The sequence below is a fragment of the Tyto alba genome, unplaced genomic scaffold (genome assembly GCF_018691265.1).
Source record: "Tyto alba isolate M040663 unplaced genomic scaffold, T.alba_DEE_v4.0 Super-Scaffold_10, whole genome shotgun sequence".
Classification (NCBI taxonomy): domain Eukaryota; kingdom Metazoa; phylum Chordata; class Aves; order Strigiformes; family Tytonidae; genus Tyto; species Tyto alba.
This window is the reverse complement of record NW_024881262.1, coordinates 6927682-6941716: the sequence shown is the minus strand read 5'-3', so window position 1 is coordinate 6941716 and position 14035 is coordinate 6927682. Positions and strand designations below refer to the sequence as shown.

The window sequence follows — 14035 nt, the reverse complement described above, 5'->3', positions numbered from 1 at the left end:
TAGCAACAACAGAGCTGTGCAGCAGAGGTAACGACAAGATTAAGCAATACAATAAGCACTAGAGGTTCAATTGAGTTTTGAGTGTAAGTGAACATGATGGAAAAGCTGAATACAAATAATTTGGAAATTAAAGACCACCAGAGGAATAATGATAGACTGATATTATCATAAGTTTGAATGGAGCATACCAGGGTGAAGACACCCTTCCAAAAATAACAAAAAGAAACGAAAAACTGTTGGTGATTTTAACATAGTATTTATTGAATAGTTTATTTCCTAGAGCCACTTTATTATGTAAATGTCAGTGCACATTTAGCTCGCATGTTCATTTTGAATGGATAATAACAAAACCCCCCATGGATACATAGATCCAGGGGAAGAGGGGACAATTACAAATATATTAAGGAAAAAAAAAGTTTGGTTCTGGCAGATTCAGGCCTACAAAATTGTATACTTTATTAGGAATAGCTATATAGCTAATCAAAGTACAGTTGTAGGCTGGAACCCAACACAACACTTTTTATGTGAAAAGACAAAAGCAGACTCCCATAAAAGTCTGTTTAGAAAAGCCATAAGCAGTGTTATTTTAAACAGTTTATTTACATTGCTTGGATTGGCAAAGAGATATAAAAAACATTTAAGTCTGACACATTCAGAAGCATCACTAGTTACATATAGACATAAGACAAGACACTGGTAATTGAAAAAAAAAAAAAAAAAACACAAACAGAAGTTGAGAGCTCCTGCAAGTACAGACAGACAGTTAAATCGTTAATGAAATGCAGAAATATACATATTTAGATAGTTCCTGAGATAGCATTGCATCATGCTAACTGTTCAGAGGTGAAAGAAGTGAATATATAGTTTTGAAGGAAGACACAAATACATGAGAAAGCCAGGTAAAAGCCTTAGGAGTACTACACCTGGAATTTGACACACCAAAATTGGGCCCTCAAATTATGATGTCACACCAATAATCCCATGCATTAAATAATGATTTGTTAACTAAGTACATAGAAGCTGTGGGGCTTGGGGGGGTTGGTTCGTTTATTTTTCTCAGACTTCAAAGAAATTCAAAGAATTCAATTGATCATTTTTGGTGGTCAAAGCTAGTCATAGCCTTTAAACTTACTGTCCAAATAAACCTATGTAACATACCACTGTGTTACAGTGAGTCTGCAGAAGACCATAATCACAAACTCAATTCTACTTCTTTATAAACAACCACATTTACAAAATATCTGGAATAAGCAGCTGTACAACAGGTTAATTGTCATACTTGAAAGGTCAGGTACTTCGTAATGCATCTCCATTTAAGAAATCAACAATTCAAACATTAGAGTGCTCTGCCAATTGATGAAGTTAGGCAAGCATAAGAGTCATCCAAACTAGCAGTAAGTTATGTGAACATCATCTTCATTTCAAAATCTGACAAACTAGTTATTGCCTAGAGGGGACAATTTCCATAGAAGAAAATGCTTCCATTATGCTGGTAAGAAAATAAATTTGTGCAAGGGAATACTGTGTCTTAAATGAAGACGGAGTTTCTTATTTCACTGATTAGCTGATCTGCTTCAATACAACTAAAACCCCCTGTGATTAACTTAGTGTTATCTAACATTTTGCTAATCATTGCTAAGTGCTAATGACTAAGGTACCATTAACGTCAGTAACAGGTCATTTGAACAGCCAGCTGCTTGTCAGTCACTACAACACAGCATTGTATTTTAAACCTGCTTCATATCAAGTGAGTTGTTGATCGACTTAATGTATGACTCCTTTTTTCAAAGATTGAGGGAAGACTGACCAAGGAAGGAGACGGAATACCCTGTTGGGGAAGAAAAAAATTAAGTTATCTGTAAACAGTGCAGTAGTCATTTCTCAACCTTGATACACAGTATAAGCAATGTAACAGTAAAGATGATACTTAAGATTGACAGGTCTTGGAATTAATGATTTTGCATTTCTAAATTTTAAACAGAAAAGTTAAACAGCACCAAACTAGTAGAATGCATGTATTTTCAAAAAACGCAGAAGAAAGGTTTTTCCTTGTTGCCAGCTTTGAGAGATTCAGAATGCAAAAACATCATTTTGAAGAGCAGCAGTTAACCAAGTATTAGCGTACATCTTGCATCACACTTCACAATAACAATCTCCCTCCAAATTGAAGGCAAGATACATTATCATAATCTTAGAGAAATGAAGCTCCCCTCAGATCTTACAGCTTTCTGTATTCTTACCAGCTTTGAGCCCCAAATTAGATGCTGAACACACACCTTTCTTGGCTACAGAAGGCAACAGACATCACAATGATTTGTCAGAGCTTTCTTTAGCTGCGCCTGGATGGGCACAAACTAGGCAAAAAGCTGACTTGTCTGGTGCTAGGAGCATAGGCCGCTTCTGGGACTTAAAATTATAGTGAAAGCAGCACATCAATACATAGCTCTAAAAGTTAACCTCTCAGGATCAGCTGAGATTTTATATTCTTTTTACTCTAGACCTCAAGATACCTTTACAAGCAACCTTCTGTTACTCTATAGCACAGCCAAGCTTTTCAGTGTATAAAGAGGTCATGGTAGTTAGGCAGCTTGCTGCACCCACATGCTTCAAGAATCTTTTGAATAGGGGTATTTTGAGCAGGTAAGGATATACTACTTCACTGTGAAGTCTAATGCATATTTATGGCATGTTTTCTATTTGCAGTCATATGCAATATTTGAAAATTAAATCCAAAACTCCTCTTTATATAACAGCTCTTATTAAACTCTGAAGTATTTTATACAGGATACTTTTTCTATTTACAGACAGGGGAAAAACAAAACAAAACAAAAAACTTAAAACCATAGGTAAAATTAGCGGCTCAAGATTTCCCTGCAACCAAGTTATTCAAGTCCTCAGAACTCTGGCCAGCAAGCTACATTGCCACTTAGACAACTAAACCGAAACAATAATTAATTCAATTGTATAGAAATTAAGAAAAAAAAAAACAAACCACAGAATAAAGTTAAAAGGATTTGTGAATTAACTTCGCACCCAGAACCAGAAATAGAACTAGACCACATGTGAGTGTTGACTCCAACCCCGTGAATTAGAACAAGTCAAAGAGAAACCCAACACCATTTAAAACACTTTGTGGATTCTAGGGTTTATATAGCTGTACCGTGCTGTCTTAGCTTAGAGGAATCAAGGCTTTTTGCTCACTTCATGCAAGATGGGCATTAACAGTCAGGATTTGATGCACAGAACTGTTCAGCACCACACTGGTTATCTCCAACATCGACATAAGTGGTAGTAATAACAGGGATAGGACATGATCTGTCCAAGGCATGATCATTTAAGCTTTCCAAGTTAGAAGAGGTTTTTTCTTCTATAGCATTTGAAAGATGAGTATTTGGAGAGCCAGGACATAGTATAGGTCGAGGCCTAGAATGTCGTGAGCTCCAGTCAACAGAACTGGAGCGGTGAACATTAACAGCACATTTGACAGATCCATTTAGGCTGCACGTAGAAGATGAATGAGCAATCTACAATTAGGAAGGGGTTCAAGAGTTAGTCCAAACACAAAAAAACAACAAGCTTCCAAAATTTATTGTTATTTTTACTCCATAGCTTTTCCACACCAAAAAAATCCCCACATAAGCACCGGCCACGATTTTATTTAAATAAAACATGTCCAAATAACAGCTTTGACTCTCTCAACGGACCCAGACAACTTTCCTGCAGCTTTAGTTTCCTACTCAAGAACTGCACTGGTATCCCAGCTTGAGGGGCTGGAATCCAAACCTCTTTTCCCCTCAACCTTACGATTCAACCAAAAGGGCTTTATGCAGGTTCAGTGGTGTGTGAGATGGGTTAAAACAACCACATAACATCACATACACAGCATATGATCTGCTGCCAAGCTGGATCTTAATACATCAGAGGTCTAAGAAACTCTGGAAAGAATGTGAAATAGTAAAATAGTTTTTACTATTGTAAGTTCCTATAATTTTGCAGAAAAAAATATTTTTGTATGGGGTAGACAGAAAATGTAAAGTACATGACTTGCTTTTTCATGAGAAATGAGATACAGTGCTGTACCAAAACAGAGACAGAACATTAGAATCAGAAAACAGTTGCTGAAGCAATCATCACTGAAGGAAGATCTCTAGAGAGCTGACGTATAGTCACACTGGTAGATTTTTTTTTTTATTTCCTCTAAAGAAAGGGAGTCCACTGTGATACTTCCTACCTTATTAATTCATATTTTCTCATGCCTATATCATGTGGGAGAGCAAGGCAATATCTATGTTGTACAATTTAATGGCCACTCAAACATACTAAATTATCTCTATATTAAGGCACTGACATATCAGGTATTAGTAGAAAGATACACAAGAAATCCTGTTCTTGGCCTTCTGTCCTACAAACTACAGACTTTAAAGCAGATGTTTACTCAGCATACAGGTTTACTCAAACACTAGAATAAAAGCAAAGATTGTGAAGAAGTTCCTCCAAATCTAGTCTGCTTTATTAGACTGAACTAGGAAATTCTGTTTGACCTCATGTAGCAGAAGAAAGCTGCAACAGGTAGACAGACATAGCAGAAGAGTTGCAGTATGTAGAACAACATACTATTTCACCAAGTTTTCTTAAACATCTATAAGGAGATAATTCCCTTCCCTTTTTAAAAACACTCAGGCTGCTGCATCTGCATTTCTCTACCCTTCCTTCCCAGTTTGTTTCACAGGACATCTATCATCTCACTACTTCCACTGATACTTTCACCATATTATTCAGGGTTGTACACCACATTTGTGTATTTATATGTTATCATCCAAAATCAAAAACATGATCCAACATATAACATGGTGCTGTAAGTTTCTCACTCTGAAAAGAGGATACATATTCCATCTCTGGCAAAAGAGATCGGGGCTTTTTTTCCAGACTTAACTGTACAAGGCAACTCCCAGTTTCTAGTACATACAGCAGATTTCTCTGCATTTTCAGCAAATAAGCCTTCTCATTAAACAACTCTTGCTCAGAAAATAACACATCTATGAATGTAAAAATAAATTTTTCCACCGTGAACCTTGAAATTGTTAGACTAAGATCAGTACCAGATATTATAATAACTGTGATCTTAAAGAGTTTACTTATTTGGCCTGCAGAGCAAAATCACTTACCGCTAATGATGACGTACTAGTCAGTCGGCTGCCTATATAGCTCTCATTAGCTGAACTGGGACTTCTTCCTTCTGTTGCACTATGCGACATTAAAGCCCTTCGAAGAGCTCTCTTTGGTGTTTTTGAGAAAGAAAATGCTCTTGTAACCTGAGGAGACAAAAATAAGACTGTAATACCTACTACAATACAGGCTACCGTTCAAATTTTGAATATCTGTAGGACATGTATCAGACACGTATCATGACCTCATTCAAAACTATCCAAACACACACCCCCTCAAAATCTGATCTTGAGGTTCCCCTTCACCCCTGCTCTTCTCACTCTGTCCAAGTATGAAGACAACATGGGGGAGAGAGGGGACGAGGGCTGAGATTCAGGGAGAAGTCAAAATAAGGTCTGACCAACTGGGCTTCCCCATATCCCTTGGGTTTTGCAAAGTCAGGCTCACCTCCTTTAAGTTGCTCTCAATTTAGACTTCAGCAGCTTCTAAATTACAGGAGCCTCTACACTTTCCTCTAAGAAACAGTATTATCTTGAACACACTAAGCCGGCTGTGAGGCCGCTGGGAATGGGGAACAGATTCCTTCTTGCTACATCATTCTCTGTCACCCCTTCTCATATGCCACAAACCTTAGCAGAACCAAACCCAGTGCACAGCCAGCATGACAGCAGAGCAAACAGGCAGCCTTCCTCCTGCCTCCCAGCCAGGTCCTCTTAGGAGAGGAGGGCACAGTTCCTCAGTCCATTAGTTGAGAGCAGCTAAGCCATATACAAAGGTAAGCGTACACAGGCAGACATCAGCATTCAGCACTTACTTCCTTGCTGTTTCGGTCTATTTTATTACCAGGACAGACATACTCCACACCCATCCTACTTTTGAAGGTAGCTGAATTTAGATAACTACATGCAGCTTTAAAACTTCATTCAATATGCTGAAAAGAGTTACAGCTGAGCGGTTTGGTTTTTTAATAAATTTAAAATATTCAAAACATTAGAGTCAGTCCTATAACAGACACAAAAATGACTATATAATACTTACGACCATAATACTTAAGGCTATATACAGATACTCTAAAACTACTCAGCCAAAACCTCAAACTCTCCCCAACTTCTTTAAGAAGCTTTATACTTAATAGTTTCAGTTCAGATGAAGTTTTTCCTGTACCATAGAACACCCCAAACAGGAGTACTAGCACAATTCCCTGGCTAAAATGGGTTTTACTGTAAAGCACTATCTTTGTAGTAACTTACCTTTTTTGATGTTTTCTTTATTGCTCTGGATGCTTTGCTTAAAGTACTGTCCATATCTTTAGTATTTACTTCAACTGAATCAGGATCAGTAGTATAAATGAGATTTTCCTATAGACAAAAATAGTCTTAATGGTCAACAAACATCAGCACTTGACAAAATACTCTCTAGTTCATTAGGTCAGATTTAAACGTTTTAATTGACATATTCTTCCATATTTAACTCTTAACATACAGTTAGGCAGTTATTTGCTTTCATGCCTTTTCATTAGATTAGCTGCCGGTGCCATCAGTTTATTAAACAACTTCATCGGTAGTTTCATATTTGCTTGGTTTGATTCAGTTTCACAGTAGCTCTGATGTATACCTAGGGAGTTACACAAGATACATACCTCTGTTTCACTAACATATCTAGCTCTTCTGAAATGAAATCTTGATAGATCCAGCTATCAAACTTTAAGACTAAGTCCTTCTGCTTAAGCCCAACAGACATTTCAGAATAGCCCCAAGTGGGTTTGTTTGGGTTTTTTTTGTTTGTTTCTTGGTTTTTGTTTTTCCCATGTCTCATTCTTAAACTCTCACACATGCAAAGCAATCTGGCTAGCTACTTACAAAACTCGGGACACACACACGGGAGTGGGAAGTTGCTGGAAGTTATTTTGTTGTTGTTGTTTTAGATTTTTATTTTGAGAAAGAGTTTACCTAAAAAAAGTTTTGGGAAAAAAAGCATAAGGACACCAGACAGCAAGCTGTATGGCTATTCCTAGTGTCTAACAAATAGTAGTTAAAGCCTTTACTGCCACCATGTGACAAAGTCAACACTATCTCATTCTCACATGATGCTACAGAGTTCTTGAAAACCGGGGAAAAGGGAAAGTGTGCTTAAATTGAAACTCAATTTGACATTGAAATCAGCAAGGAAAAAGTATTACATAGCTGGTAGAAAGCAGTAGTTACAGAAATTATAACTAATGAGATTCAGCATTGTAGGTTACAATTTGTCAGCATATGATTCTGAATGTCCTGGGGCAAGAGGGAATGATACATTTATTACACAGGGATTTGATTTCTTTTAACAGAAACAACATTTTTCCATCCCTTTGTGTTATAGGTAACGCAAGAGACCGAAAATAGGAGACAGATTAAAGTAAATTAACACTTCTGAATCAGTACCTTTCCTACTCAGTACCTAAAAAGGAAGGAAAAGTACGAAGCCAAGTTTCTTATGAATAAGTCCCTAGATGACAAGCCAAACGAGATAAAACCAAGATGCTATTTTGATTACTTAACTACCTGTCCTGAAACAAGCATGTCTTTAAAATCAAACAACCAAATACTGTACAGTAGGACTACAATGCAAAACATAAAACATTTCTAGCTTAAACCCACTGTATCAGCTACATGTACTGCACATTTTCAGGAAATTTAGATGACTGATACGCATACACTATTACATAATTAAAACACTAGATGAAAGTCTCTTGCCCTAATTAGAGAGGATCTATTCTTCAAATTAGTAGTTTTCCGGCTGTGGAAAGCCTACACACTGAACTTCTAAAATTATGAGGAGGCAAGTATCTCCTTTATTTCATTGTTTTACTTCCTTGTTTTAAGGTTTTAGGCTTCTGTCTATAGGAGGAAGATGCTTCAAGTCTCTTATATTACAGTGCCCATGAAGATAAGGTGTAGAATAAAGAATTCAACCTAACCCAGAGTAAACCAAAACACATGATTCATAATGCTGGGATTGTAAATAGAAACATAGCTGTGAAAGAAGCAAGCTGAAGACAATTCCATTTAGATCTGCAGTGCAAAGTTTAATTATTTATAATTACTTTGTGATGGGGGAAGGGCACGACTCTTGATTTTTAAGTACTTACTAGCTTCTGTAGAAGCTAGCTTCCAGGCTGTTGCCTGTTCCGCCTTTTAACCACTCACTTGTAGGCATGCCAGCACATAACCTTTCTGCTCTACTTCACCTCAACTATGTCCACTATTAACAAGTTCTTTAGCTTCATGTGCTTCAAGTCAAAGAAAAAGAAATATTCCCAGTAGGCAACATGGTTCCAGAGCACTTACTGCATCTGCTTTACAAATAGTGTTAGCCACATGTCGGCACAACATCTTCAACCAATCTTCTTTAGGAGGTTCTTCAGCTGTCATCTGGAAACTCAGTAGCTTGTTGTTGAGTTCTGTAGGTGGCCGCACAACTAAGGCAAAAGCTTTATGGCAATCTACAGTTTATAAAAAAGAGGCAAGAAGTTAAGACAAAGAATAATCATTTTTCATATAATTCAGGAAGGAACTTTCAGAAAAGTGAACACTCCATCTGCCAAGAGCTCGATTTAGGGACAGTTTGATTTGGTGCAAGGATTTTATCTTCATTTACACAATAGCTGTTGCATCACTAGCAAGAGCACTGAGTTCCATCCTCACTCTTCATCAAGAGGCTGCAATCAGCTGTTCATGCAGCAGTTGTTTATTCACCACATAATCTGCATACCATAGTATGCAGACTAGTCACTCTTTACTGGATATAGCAGTAAAGATCGATTTCATTCTTAAACTCATGAAATGTTGGACAGATCATTTCTTTATCAGAGAACATTTCCCCTATTTTATAAAGCAGGAAAAAGCAACAAAGACATTGGTACTATAAATGACACATTAAAATATTCAAGTTACAGTTTCACTGTTTAAACTTGGCAAAGATTGCTCATTTGATAGCAGCAAATTAACCAATTGCTAATATTTTTATAGCAGACCCAGCTGAAGATGATAAGCACAGTTGAGAGAGAGAAAAAGAAAAAACAACCCATCACCAATTCAGAAAAAGCAGCACTGGAAAAGCTGTCCTATAACAGAGTGTATATCAGAGAGAGTAGCTGACCTCTCCCAAGATTTACATACTAAAGTTCTTAGCAAATACTATATGGTATGCTTGCAAATGGCTCCCATAGCCCAAGTATCAAAGTAAACTTAAGTGTTGCACAGAAATTTAAAGAGAATCTTCAAGAGAAAAACCCTAAAGTACCTTTAAAAAATTCAGGAAGGCATCACATTTACTACCTACCCTCTTTGACATTTCTATTTTTTATTGGGTTTCTATGTTCAGGCGCTTCAGAGAACAAAACAAGTATGGCATATCATCACCTACAGTGAAATAACAAATCTATCTTTCTAGGGTATAGATCTAGAAATTGTTCTGACTAGACTTATTTAGAAGCCACTATCAAGGCTGGAACAGTATTACAGCATGAGTTCTGCTGCTGTTGCAATGCATTTCTTCAGTGAAAGCCCTACAGTCTCAGTATGGCAAAGCAGCCACAGAAATTGTCATCTAAATCTTTCTTTTAAGATGCTAAGCATAGCTCCTCCTGAGCATCATTATCACCAGATAAATGAAGATTTAGTTTCACAGCAACAGCACTTGTCTCTGGTCAGTCTAATGCTCTGGACTGAAGTTTGGGGGTTTTATGTTTTGTACATCCAGAGCTGTCAAGTTTAATTCACTGGCTTGGTTGGCTTATGCTAATGCCATCTAGTAGTTCTGCCAAATTCAGCATCCTGCAACAATTCTTGAAAAGCCAAGAGGTATCAAGGCAAGGAATTCTGAAGCTCATACAGAAGCTTATAGTAAAATCATGTATCTAACAATACAATAAAAATACCTTAGCATCCTACCCCACAACAGCAAAAATCCTTTATACTCTAAACCACAGTTTTCATTAGCTACACAGCACTTCAAAACATACAAACCTTCTGTCTCCCTGATGTCTAGGACTTTCTTGATCTGGGAGAGAGGCATGAGAACAACGTGCTTGAGAGAAGCAGGTGGCCTTGTGTGGCCATGAGGACTCTTGAAAACACCAATAACTTTATGCCGTTTCCTTGCAATCTGCAGTTTAATAGAAAACAATGAGCTTATAAGTTAGAAGGTTTCTTTTCTATTCTTTTATTTTTATTATTCTTTTATATTATTTTACCTTCTAGTATACAGGAAGGCACAGAAAGCCTTGTTATAGAAAAATAAAGAGTATTTTACTCTATTTACCACACAAATCTTTGAGGAACTCATTTATCTCACTATTCACTGCCTACAGTTCAAGTGGCCCAGCAATACCTGTTACTTAGCATCAATACATTCACCTCAACAATAAAATATATTAAAAATTAATATCAAGAGGGGAAGTAATTTTGCATTACATACCTCAATTCTACCCTGCATAACAAGCAAGGGCCCTTTGAAACCTGCCACAAGGTAGTCTAGATTTAAACAAAAAAAACAACACCCATATGCATGAACCAACTTAGGCTGTGGTGTGTTGTGTCCTAGAAATATCACTTGCTGTTGCTTGTCCACGCATCCATTGAGTGGATTTTGCAGTGGAGGCTGGTCAGTCAGTTCTTACTTTACATTAAAAACATGTAAGATACAAGCAACTGAAGATACCTTAACACATAGGTATCTTGTACAAGAGATCAACCAAGAAGCTTCATTAAAAGGATTTTTATTTTCCTTTCCCTTGCTTACAAGAAGTGATGAAGTTGAATCAACCTGACTCCCAGGAAGAGTTCATCACTAGTCACAATAGGCTTTTGTCTAAGTGCTGCTTAAGACAGCACTAATTTGGGATTATTTTAGGAGTTAGTCTTGTAAGACAATGTTCTTTACTGATGTAGACAGTAACAAGTACTTTCATAACGTGTCCTTTACAACCTCAGTTTCTCCATGTAAGTCTGTAAAACCCAGGTAGATTACTTTTCCCTCCTAGTTCTTCCTAACATACTATTAGACTAAGGCATTTAATATGCAATTTTCTTTTATTTTTTTTGTAGCCTAAGCAGACAGACTTACCCCAGAGGACCCCTATTTACTCACTTTAAACGTGACTAAACTTTAAAAGGACAAACATCCTGCTGAGCCAACAACTCCAGCAATTTTTGAGTCGTACCAATGGATGAAAGTGGTATTCAGATAAATGTTTATTTCTTAACATATTAAGCTGCTTTTAAATTTTTCATCCGGCTGCAAGACATTAAAGGCTACATTAACACCTCTCAGTGATCCAAAGTGACTAGCTACTTGTGTTGTCTTATACAATAGCTAATGAAAAGGCAACATCAGCATGTGTTGAGCTATCAGCTTCCAGTGACTTAGAATTCTGCTTCAACCTTTTTAAATTTTACTTGTTTATATTCATATGTAGTGTCAAGCCTTTTATAATTCAGTTAAGATGTACTTACATAGTCATCTTACCTCTAAGCAATCATTGAACAGAAAGAGTGTGACCTGTTCTCCCCTGTCACAGAGGTCATCACCAAGTGCTACGGTCTCCAAACGCTGAACTAAGCTTCGGTGAGAGGACAAGAGATTGGCCTAAATGATAGAAGCAAAAAGCTCATTAAGCATTTAGTTCAAGGGCTGGATTACTGCTTGCTTACAACTTAACACTGGAAATCTGTTTAAACCAGCACCACTGCATTTTAACCTCACATACTTCTGTAAAGGAAACTTGTTCACAGTGATTTTACAGGTCTGCAGCTTCAGAGAAATTACTTACTGGACATCCATCAACTTCATAGACAACATCGAAGAACTGCCTTTGTGCCTCTGTTTTTCTTTTGTCTTCATTAATATGTCTGAGGGAAGCATATTATATTTATCTTCAGTATCAAGCAACAGTAAATGAATGCACTCCATTTAAGACATACAAAAATAATGAAGCTAAACATTCAGAGATATAGTTTACACAACAGCAGTGGAAAATACAAAAATCAACCACACTTGCTCATTGAAGTATCCAAATACCACATGCTAAGAGCATAGAAAACTTCAGACCTAGAACAATATTCTTGTCATGTTACCAGTAGTTGACACCATTCAGTTAATATGTAATTCCCCTCACCTGCCTCATAAGATTTTGAGCTAGAGACCAACCCAATGCAGCTCTTTACAGCCTGCCTTTTATTCCCCCAAGTCAGGACTGCAGCTCACCAAGAAGCAGATGTAAGAATAATTACAATTTAGATGTTGTTGGTGTTGTTAAATTTGGGCAAACATTTACCCAATTAATACAGGAGGTTTCATTGCTGGAGACATATGCTACACTTCAAAAGAGGTGAGACTTACAATCTAAACAGCTTCAGCTTTAAGATAATTAACTGGTGGAATGGTGCCAAGAATAGCTAATACAGGACCAGAAGAGAAACTAATCTTCCACCAATAGTGTATCCTTTGAGTGGATACATGCATAGGAGATTTAAAGACAAAATGCTTCTCTTCCATTCTGGAGGGAATGGGTGAATAAGAGATGGAACAGAATAGAGGACTCTGGAGGTTCAGCTTTGTGCTGAGGCAGGGAGTCAGCAGAGGTTCAGGTAGAAGTGCTGGGTAGCAACACCACAGGCTCGCTTCAAGAGCTCTGGCACAGAATGCCAAAGTGACAGCAGAGGCCAAAGGGAGACTGAAGATCTCATACAATTAGGTACACCTGCATGGAGACTGAAGTTATGGCAACAACACACTAAGAGCAATTTAGAAGGAAGAGAGATCTAAATGTGCAACAGTATGTTTCACAAAATGAGCATCACTTACGTCATCACTTCCTTCAATGATTCAATAGCTCTCTCGAGAGTTATTTTATCTGGGTTCTCTTCTGCTGTATGCTTCTTAATATCTGCAAATAATAAATAAAAATAAAATTTAAAAAAACAAACCAAAACAAGAAACAAAAACCACACATTACAAGTGCCTGAAAAGAAATATGAAAAATTCAAGTTTAAAGTTTAAGTCAGATATGATGACTGAAGAAACCACAGCTATCCTGGAGTCCAAATTGTCTATGCATCTCAAGTAAGAAAAAGCCCACCTACAATACAAAACCAAAGCCTCAAACTATTCCAAAATCAACAAGACCACTTGCTGTTTTTGTTGAAGTACACTGACAAGCATAGAAGTCTTTTTCTAACTGAAACAAAGGGGGGTGCTGGGGGAGGTTTATTATTATTTTTATGTAATTATTATTACAGCAAGTGGTTGATACTGGGTGGAATGCTTGAAGCTGTAAAGCCTTGTCAATACAAATTGCCCTCTAGTTTATGCTATCTGCATTTGAATCTCAGTTATATTTGTATTTGAAGAGACGCAACTGTTGTCAGGGCAAACTTTTCCTGTACTCGTATCCTGCAGACAAATATATGAATAGTGAAATTTAGCTAAAAGTATGCTTTCTTCAGCAATTGGTCTTGCTGACTGCCATTAAGCATGATTAACTCCCAGAATCAGTCTTATTTTATATGAGAAAAGCTGTTGCTAATTATGACAAAAAGCAGACATTATCTTGGCTTTAGCACCTTCACAAACTAATAAAAAAATATATCACTAGATTACCATTTAGTAGTAGAGCAACACTAGGCAGCCTTTGAACAGGACGGATAAGGAGTTCAGCTAGGCTTTGGCGGCCACATTCAGGTTTAGCTTGGTTTATCTGGGGAAAAGAAAGGGAAGAAAGGAAACAGTTCTTACTTTTTCCCCCCACACACAAAACCAAAAGCCAAAGTAGGTGAAAAATTGTCTTCCTTGAAACTAGCATTGCAGTAAAAGTTTGAGAATCGTTTAC

General features: G+C 37.2%; 1 protein-coding gene across 7 annotated transcripts in view; it reads right to left on the bottom strand.

The window, feature by feature from the left end:
• Positions 1-240: 240 nt before the first annotated feature.
• The window catches only part of ECT2 (epithelial cell transforming 2), a 30848-nt gene continuing 17053 nt past the window's right edge, over positions 241-14035 (bottom strand). For 6 of the 7 annotated variants that reach the window (XM_042800293.1, XM_042800324.1, XM_042800316.1 and 3 more), the window contains 9 exons: positions 13807-13903; positions 13012-13093; positions 11978-12056; positions 11674-11793; positions 10173-10311; positions 8493-8647; positions 6417-6524; positions 5166-5312; positions 241-1828 (listed from right to left, as the gene is read on the bottom strand). In XM_042800293.1, coding sequence (XP_042656227.1) covers positions 1739-1828; positions 5166-5312; positions 6417-6524; positions 8493-8647; positions 10173-10311; positions 11674-11793; positions 11978-12056; positions 13012-13093; positions 13807-13903 — 1017 coding nt within the window. In that variant the 3' untranslated portion in view covers positions 241-1738. Of the gene's footprint in view, positions 1829-2002; positions 3525-5165; positions 5313-6416; positions 6525-8492; positions 8648-10172; positions 10312-11673; positions 11794-11977; positions 12057-13011; positions 13094-13806; positions 13904-14035 lie in introns of those variants that run through there. The other variant, XM_042800329.1, reaches the window with a different exon arrangement.